Source organism: Microtus ochrogaster, chromosome 4 (assembly GCF_000317375.1).
Source record: "Microtus ochrogaster isolate Prairie Vole_2 chromosome 4, MicOch1.0, whole genome shotgun sequence".
In the NCBI taxonomy this organism is placed as follows: domain Eukaryota; kingdom Metazoa; phylum Chordata; class Mammalia; order Rodentia; family Cricetidae; genus Microtus; species Microtus ochrogaster.
Window position 1 is genome coordinate 34,093,773 of NC_022011.1, and position 9,249 is coordinate 34,103,021.

A 9,249-nucleotide genomic window follows, 5' to 3' on the forward strand; every position below is an offset into this window, starting at 1 on the left:
GGACCTCACGGTGTTGATGGCTGTGCCTGTCCATACCGACTCTGGGACCTCACGGTGGTTTTGGTTCTGCACACACAGCACTCTCTCCTTTACTTTATGGCACAGAGCCAGTAAGCACTGCCAGGCACACTGAGCACAGACTGAGACTACTGTATCTTATAAGCAGTGTTGTGTGTACAGTTTCCAGCTCTTACAGAAGCATAGGCTCAGGTACAGAAAACAAAGACGTGCATGTGTCCCTACAATGGCTCCTCAGCATGTGAGCATAAACCAGTGTGTCTCTGCATTACACTGTTAGACAAACAAGCACAGCCACCTCACTTGTAGGCTCTTTGCTTTCTTCTTTAATAAAGACTAAACTATATGCATACCAAAGAACTGTTTTAAAATCAATGTCTTTACGGTTTATTAACTGCAAATGCTTAATTTGTGATCCCATTTTTTTTAGACCTCTAACCCAAGGTTCATGAAAAAGTTTCTTCAGTGAAAAGGGATCACAGGTGAAGCCTGGCAGTGGTGGTGCAGCCCTGTAATCCCAGCACTCAGAAAGCAGAGGCAGGTGGATCTCTGAGGTTGAGGCCAGCCTGGTTTACAGGGCTAGTTCCAGGACAGCTAGGGATACCCAGAAAAATCCTGTCTTGAAAATTAAAAAGGGGGGCTGGAGAGATGGCTCAGCAATTAAGAGCACTGACTGCTCTTCCAGAGGTCCTGAGTTCAATTCCAAGCACCCACATGGTGGCTCACAACCATCTGTAATGAGATCCAGTGCCCTCTTCTGGCATGCAGGCACACATATAGGCAGAACACTGTATACTAAATAAATAAAGTTTAAAAAAAAAAAGGAAGGAAGGAAAAGAAAAGGGGTCACTAGTGAAAAAAGATTAAGGCCTAGCTTAGGGTATTGAAACCAGCAGAAGGAAGGCGGGATGGAGGAACAGAAGGAAGGGAAGGAGGGAGTGGAGAGAGGTATCAAATCTCCATTACAGCTTTGACATGCCCCAACTCTACAGTATTACTACCTGGTGACAGAATCTTATCAAATTTCATAAAATCCCCTTCATAATTCCAAAACATTGTGGAGCAAACAAATGGGTATTCCTGGCCGGACATAACCACACACCTTCAGCCCAAGAGGATTACCTGTTTGTCCTCAGCTCCCTGCAGATGGTGAATGCATGCGTTTTTCAAAGGAGAGATGATTCGGGTGATGGGGTTGCCTGCTTTCCAGCCCAGCTTCACCTGGAGACTCGTGAGCTCAGCCAACACCGTTAGGTATAGCTGGCAGCGGTCCAGATCTGCCACCTACAACAAAAGTCAGGACACACAAGAACAACGGGACCTTAACTTTCACAGAGGAAGTTCAGAGAGGAAGCAATTCCTGCATGTAAATGCACTAACAACGCAGTGCCCAGGACATCTCCATGCAGGCTAAGAATGTCCTCCTTTGCAGTCTGGACTCTTCCAGAACCCGATGACACCTTTCACAGCACAGCATCGGAACCCTCAGCAACTAGGAAGCCTTGGGAGGCAGAAAGTCTTCCATGAATTCTTTCTTTTTTTAAACACATAGTAAACAGCAGTAGGTATCTGTACTTCCATTTCTGTATAATGAATTTTGTGTGGTCGCCACAATTTCCCTCCAGTCTTCTCACCACTCCCAATGGCCTTCCTCCTTCCAGTCACCCCTTCTGCTGCCTCTGGAGTAGGGGTGGGAGGTTGTTCACAGATGCATGCGTGAGGGGTTGCTTACAGAATGGGCAACTTCCCAGTGGCTATACCCCTGAAGAAAATACTTCTCCTTCCCCTAGGACAGCCTCAGGAAGAGGCAGCCTTGCAAACCCTCCCCACTCCGTGTCAGGTGATGACGGACCCAGGCCACCTGCTTGCACAGGCCTTGTGCAGATACCCAGTTTCTCTGGCTTTTCAGGGCCATAGTTAACACTGACATCAGTCCTCAGCGGAGGGAGGAATGTCCTAATTCCAGAGAGCTAGCAGGGGAGGGATAGGAACTTCTCAGAGTGGCTTCTGGAAAACCCTCACACTAAAGAAATGTCCACTGAGTGTGGACAAGGGAAAGCCAGAGCGGCAACAGCCTGCGAGAGAAAGCTCCCGAAGCCCAAAGCTCCTTACACTCTGCAGCTCGTTCATGGTGAGTCTCCTGAGCACAAACTGAGCCACACTCTCAGCAGCAGACAGGACGGAGGTCTGGAGGACGGTGGACACCTCATCTGTGGAGAGATCGTGCTTTATTAACCCGACAGAAGTAGGGGCTGTGGTACAAACCATACCAGCACTGGTACAACTGTCAGACAGAAAGGCAGTCACTAGAATCCAGGATGCCACACCACAGTCCAGCACAAAGACACTGGGTGGACTTTAGAACTGTGTTATGTGGAAAGACATAGCAACTTCTCACCGTAATCACCATCTCTGCAGGGCCCCAGAGCGAGAAAACATTAGCTGTGTTCACATCAACTAATCTTCAGCCACTGCCTGAATGGAAGCCAGGTGCTGGTGCAGAATGGACCAGAGCACATGCACAAAGGCACTGAGTTGCTTAATAAATCCCCAAACCATAAAACTATTAGAAGAAAACACAGGGAAGTTCAGCTTCACACCCCATATCATTTTCTATATGGCCACAAAGCACAGACAGCAAAGAGAAAAGCAGTAAGAGTCTATGGAAATGAAAAGCTTAGGCTGGAGAGATGGCTCAGTGGTTAAGAGCATTGCCTGCTCTTCCAAAGGTCCTGTGTTCAATTCCCAGCAACCACATTGTGGCTCACAACCATCTGTAGTGTGGTCTGGTGCCCTCTTCTGGCCTGCAGGCATACACACAAACAGACTACTGTATACATAATAAATAAATAAATATTAGAAATGGAAAGCTTGCGGAGAACAGAGAGGACAGCAGAGAAAAGACAAACCATGGTGAAGCACAGGCCACAAGCTACATGGTTAAGTCTCAGAGTCAGAAGCAGGGTAGAGCTTGACAGCTGCTTACTACATTCAGCCTTAGAACATAAGGGGGCAGACCTCGGGTGAATGGCTAGAATTACAGACAACAACAGTGGCAGGGTAACAGGAAACCCGGGGAGGTGACAGGTATGTCCAATCCCAAAGTGCGGAGCTGGATGTATTAAATATGCAGATTTCCTACAAGTCAGTCATGTCTCTAGAAGAGCCTCATGGGCCGGGGGTGCAGCTTGGCTAACAGAGTGCTTGCCTAGCATGCAGGATGCTCTGAGTTCCATCCCATGATCCTATCAAACTGAGCATAGTAGCCAAGCTCTCAGGAGGTGGAGGCAGAAGGATGGGAAGTTCAAGGTCATTCTTGCCTACGTGGCAAGATAGAGACAGCCTGAGCTACAGGAGACACTCCATGAACAAGTAGTATATCAATACAGCGTTAAAGAACATATATATACATACACACACACATACACACACACACACACACACACGGACTGCTGAAATGGCTCAAGGGTAAAGGTATGTGCCACCAAGCCTGATAATATAAGACCATCCCAGGACCCATGTGGTGGGAGAGAACTGACTTCTGAAAGTCAAAGTGACCCTCTGATTTCTGTGTGAGTGCCATGGTATGTGCAGAACTGCATAAACCTGCACACACAAATACAAAATAAACAGCTCTTAAAAAGCAGCAGGGGTGGGAGGATGGCCCAATGGTAAACCTCATGCCACGCAAACATGAGGGCCCAAATTGGATCTATTTAAAAGCGGGTGTAGGGGTTCTTGTCTGTAACCCCAGCATGAGGGAAGGTAGAGGTGGGATGGAAGCAAGTGGACCCTGGGGGCTGACCAGCCTGTCCAGCCAAAACAGCCTTGGGTTCAGTGAAGAGACTCTGGCTAAGGGAGTAAGATTGGCAGCAATAGAGAGAACACCCTATGTCATCCTCTGGCCTCCACATAAACACACTCACACAGACAGGTATGTACACACACACACACACACACACACACACACACACACCTCACATACATGCTCTAATGATAGTGAACAACCCTCCCGGCGTTATCACACAGACACCCCACAGCATTCCCGGCGCACCGGGAGCTAGCTGCTCAGTATATGCATGGGAAGAACTAATTCTTATGTGAAGAAATTAGGAGCTTCCTCCCAGTCTCAACGCCAGCAGCACCCCCGCAAGGCACCCCAGAGCCCAGTCATCCTCACCATCCTGGCCACTGGAACCTCTTGGCACAGAAGAACGCAGCAACCTCACCAGCAGCTGGAGGCACCTGTCAGTCCTCAGCAAAGGCATGTAGGCGTTGGTGCCCAGCTTCCCCAGAGCATCCAGCAGGGGGTCTAAGAAGATCCGCAGCACATTCTGAGTCCTCTGCTTTTCCCTAGATGGTGAAAGAACACCCACATCAGCCACCTCAAAAACATGGCCAGTCCCCAGCTAGCACTCTTGCAAGCAGTTAGCTCAGGGGTCATACATGTTATTCCATGCTCGGGGGTCACTGCATCCCAACTGCCAGTTTTGTTTATGCCACACGCTTTACAATTTACACTGAGATCGTAGCATATACTTTTCTAATACCAGTATAAAACAGTACGCATCATATTCTCTAATTTAATATTAGATTGCAAATTTGCCATTTAATTACCAAACTGCAAGCACTAAGCGGCCCTGTTAAATCAAACATTTCTTTAGTATGACCAGTGTTCTAAATCTGGCCTTTGTTAGTGACTCTACCAGCCACTGAGAATCCTAAGCACCCATGATAAACCTTATTAGGCCCCCTCCCCACCGTCAGCACTGCAGAAACAGTGACCTGAATTGGGTCTTCATTTCTTCCACGTCCACAGCCAGCAGAACCATCAGAGAGGTCAGCCTGGCTTCAAACCAGTCTGGCATGAAGCCGCTTTCTCCTGCTGGGATAACAAAAGTTACAGCTTAAGACGCATTCTCGGGGCCTGAGAAGTAGTTCAGTGGGTAAAGGTGCTCGTAGTCACACCTGATGACCTAGTTTGATCCCCAGGACCTACATGGAGGGAGAAAAGTCTTCACTCCCGAGTATTCTTCTGACCGCCAAGTGAGTGTTGTGGTGTACACATACTAGACGCATGTGCACACACACATTTTTGAAATTTAAAAAAAAAAAAAAACATTTAGAAGGCATTCACTAACTCCTTCAAAAATGAGGAACTGAACCATTGGCATGTTTATTATTCCTGGTCCTTATAACGTCATTAGAAAAACATTATTATGCACCATGGTTAAAGACAATAAAAACAACTCCTTGTCCCTGCTGTGTGAAGAGATCCGCTTGAACATGACAGACATATGGCTCCCAGAACACAGAAGGTATTGAGCCACAAACACCAGAACTGTAATTAGAGCGAGGGCCGCACTGGGGAGAGGTGTCTGCAGCTGGAGCACACACTCGGGAGAGCTGAGCAGAATGACCTGGGTGAAGGGAGATAAGAATTGTGTGTGGACGGTCCCAGCAGGAGAGCAGTCAACAGAAGGGTGCATGCATGCGAGAAAACGAGACGACAGACCTATTGGAGAGACCTGACCCTTGGCAGGACATTCAGGGAGATTTGCTTTTGTCCTACAGCCAATGGAAGCCTCTGAGGGTATATGCACCTGGGGAAGGAGGGACTTCCAAAATGGGAACCGTAAGAAAGCAAAAGGAGGAACAAGGGAAGCAGTCAGAGCAAGCCTTGCTGGGTGGAAACTTCCAGATGACACCTGGCCCTGGATGGATGGGGTGAGGCACCAGGGCCTCAGACCCACGAGAGCTGCATGTGTGGTTGCACTAGAAGCAATGAAGGGTTGACTTTAGCGGCAGGCCTCACCCAGAATGCTCCCAAGCACAGAGAAAAGCACTTGAAAACAGAGAGGAAACACTAAGAAGAAAACACTGAGCTGATGACAGGCTTGAGCTCTAGAGGCCGATTACCTGATGAAGACCCATTCCTGGATCAGATGAGAGAAACTGGATGAAATGGGAGGATCTGAGACAAAGGCAGGGGCTTTCAGATGTGCTCAATTCAAGGGCACAGTTTTCCCAAATCATGGCTAAGGGCCTTAATGAATAGGAAGCATTAGAAATGTAAAATCCTAATTAATGAGACTCTTTGAATTCTTCCCTCCTGCAGGCTGACAGGTTTTCTCCAAAGATATTTGCAAAAGTGGTTTCTGCCAGGAGTGGGGCTCGGTGCCGGAGCACCTGCCAAGTATGTCCAAGGCCACCCCAGAACCACATCAAAAGCAAAAGAAAACACGAAAGGAGAAGAAAAAAATGGTCTTCACCAGCGTGTGATGAAAATAACACCCCCCCCACCCCACCCCCCGGAAAAACAATCCTTCTAATAGAATGCTCTCTGAAATGGGCTTGGGGGGAGGGCACTGGAGAGATGGCCCGGGGTCAGAGCCTTGGCTTGGAAGGGACGAGGATGAGTTTGCAGTTCAGATCCCAGCACCTACGTAAAGCTGGCAGGAGTGGCGGTCCACCTGAACCTCTGCGCTCAGAGGCAGGGATAGCAGATCCTGGGCACAAGCAGGCCAGCTAGACTAGTGTCAATCAGCATGTACCAGGTGGACAGCAACTGAGGGATCACCCGAAGTCAAGCCCCAGCCTCCACACACACATGTACATACACACGCACACACACACTGTTCACATGTTAACCAGATCGATGAACCGGTTTCCATCAGTTAGCAGTAAACACAATGCTTCTAATGCATGAAAAATAAACCCAGGTGCATCCTAGAGACCCACACACACTGCCCTGGGGGACAAGTTCATGGACTAATTGGGCCCACTTCCTGCTCTCTAGGAGTTGAGCAGCTCCTCCAAGCGTCTATATGGCTTTAACATCCTCAAGTCTCAGAACCCAGGAAGCCAGGAGGGAGCGATTCTGCCCTTGTGGCTGGAGCTCAGACTCACACTGCACAGCTGCTCAGGCACACAGATCAACCTGAAAGCTACAGTGACACATTCTGCCACCTCCTAAGGGAGTTCAGACTTACTTTCCCAACCAGGAGACTTCACGAACTCCTGAACTAGGTTTTTCACGTAAGCATTTAGCGATGTCTCGTGCCCATCAGAGCCACCAATCGAGGACTGTCTGAAGTATTTTTCATTGATGCACAGCCAGTCACAGAGCTGGACAGGAAAACCATAGCAGGGTTAGTTTATTCTTAAAATGGAACAGAACAAAGCGTTTCTAATTTCTCTGAGCCAATTTTGTCTTCCACATAAACTGAGTCTAAATCATTAGATACAAGAACTTGGTCCAATCCTATGTAGCCATCATTCACTGGTGTGGAGCGGTACTGACGAATGTAAGTTCCCATGCGTGGTTCCTGTCTTCGGAACTATATTAGCTGCAGAGGACCACTCAGAACCCAGTGTAAGGGAATCTCAAACTTCTGATGAAGCAACTGTTGCATTTTCAGAGGGTTAGTGATGGCTCCAGGGGGAAAGGGCTTCTACAGAGCTTAAACAGTGGATTGGCTGCTCACCTCTGTCCACAATCCAGTCCCTCGTGCCAAGGACTCCTCTTGTCTCAGAGACACGAGAAAGGCGGAGACATCAGAAAAAGACACTTTCTCCTAGGCAGAGAAAGCTCAGTTTAAACATTTGGGGTAACAGGAAAGCTGTGTGGAAACAGCAAGTCAACTAAAGTAGCAAGTCATCACTTAAGATACAGGAAGTTACATAGTTTCCACACAAGAACAGGAGGAAAGAGCAAGTCAACTAAAATAGCAAGTCCATCACTTAAGATACAGGAAATTACATTGTTTCCATACAAGAACAGGGGCTGGGAAGAGGCTCAGGGCACACAGCTGTGCTCAGTGAGGACCAGATTTCAGGTCCCCAGAACTGGACAGCGCTCGTGGCTATCTGTAATCCTAGTGCTTGTGAGACAGAGATGGGGGATCCCAGGCAATGCCAGGCAGGCAGACTAGCACAAACTAGCGGCAATCAGCAAGGTCTGGGTTTGGCAAGAGACTCTGCCTCAGTAAGTGGAGCGAAACAGAAGACATCTGCCTCCATACTTGTGTGTGTGTGTGTGTGTGTGTGTGTGTGTGTGTGTGTGTGTGTGTGTGTGTCTTGACTAGCCTGAACTGAATAATGTAGCCCAGGTTGGTCTCAAACTCAAGGCAATTCTTCTGCCTCGAGAGTGGGTAACATTTTAAAGATACTTGTTTGTTTTTTTTTTTAATTAGGCAGCATCTTAAAGAAAAGATAAATATAATCTTTTAAAAAACATACTCTCAAGAAAAAACAAATTCCTGTAAATAAAAAAATGATTCTTTAAAAATAACAAAAAGAATCTCCAACTGAAGCAAACAACAGCGGTTCGTCAGCCCAAAGGTCACAGATTTTGAATAAAGATTCAGTATTGGGCCAGTTCAACAGATGCACACACAGCTCCTGGGTTAAGGGAGGTCCTATTGGAACATGGCATATGCATTTCTTTAGATGACAACAATGAGCCCAAAGTTAAACAGGGACCCCATAACATACACAGACGCCTCATGTCCCCTGCTCTGTCCAGCACAGCAGTGTGCTGACTTTGGCTCTTGGTATTTTCCTTGGGACCCTATGTCTACAAGTTCCTCTCCTGGTGAGTCACCCAGGATGGCCTGGTCCTTTTACCGGGCTGTGAGAATATACTAGAAAGGCTCCCAGGGAAGTTGACTGGAGCCTCAGGGCTCAGGTTTTGTCTTGGGACCTGGTTCTATAGCAGCCCAGGCCTTGCAAGGTTGACATTCCTGAGGCCCAGACAAGAACCCTGTTCAGCACAACCAACACTTCCTGCACACTACGCTACTTCTGTCACCTAGGATGATGTCAGTCGTCCCCAAGTCCACCGGTACTCCCTGAGAAAGACTTGCAAATGGTGTACGAACAGGCACACTCACCACGTCCACCAGACGCATGGCTGTCTGCAGAAGATAGCACTGTGCTGCCCCTCTCAGGAGGACCTGGTGTGTGATCATGGTGCACTGGAGAACGTCCCTGGTTAAAGCAAGGACACACAGGTAGGAACTGGAAGTCTGAGCACTCACAATCACTTACACTGCCTACAACCTCCGACGTACAAAATGATCATCACCAGGAGTAACTGTCACCAGGACAGGCCAGTACCAGGAGTGACTGTTAACAGGAGTGGCCAACACCAGGAGTGACTGTTAACAGGAGTGGCCAGCACCAGGAGTGACTGTCACCAGGAGTGGCCAGCACCAGGAGTGACTGTCA

General features: G+C 48.2%; 1 protein-coding gene across 2 annotated transcripts in view; it reads right to left on the reverse strand.

Annotated features, from left to right (window-relative positions):
• Tarbp1 (TAR (HIV-1) RNA binding protein 1) overlaps window positions 1-9,249 on the reverse strand; it is a 52,079-nt gene that overhangs the window by 26,792 nt on the left and 16,038 nt on the right. The window contains exons 8-14 of one of the 2 annotated variants that reach the window (XM_005345899.2): window positions 8,913-9,009; window positions 7,506-7,595; window positions 7,011-7,146; window positions 4,804-4,900; window positions 4,199-4,371; window positions 2,131-2,228; window positions 1,141-1,302 (exon numbers count right to left, since the gene is read on the reverse strand). In XM_005345899.2, coding sequence (XP_005345956.1) covers window positions 1,141-1,302; window positions 2,131-2,228; window positions 4,199-4,371; window positions 4,804-4,900; window positions 7,011-7,146; window positions 7,506-7,595; window positions 8,913-9,009 — 853 coding nt within the window. Of the gene's footprint in view, window positions 1-1,140; window positions 1,303-2,130; window positions 2,229-4,198; window positions 4,372-4,803; window positions 4,904-7,010; window positions 7,147-7,505; window positions 7,596-8,912; window positions 9,010-9,249 lie in introns of both variants that reach the window. The other variant, XM_026778872.1, reaches the window with a different exon arrangement.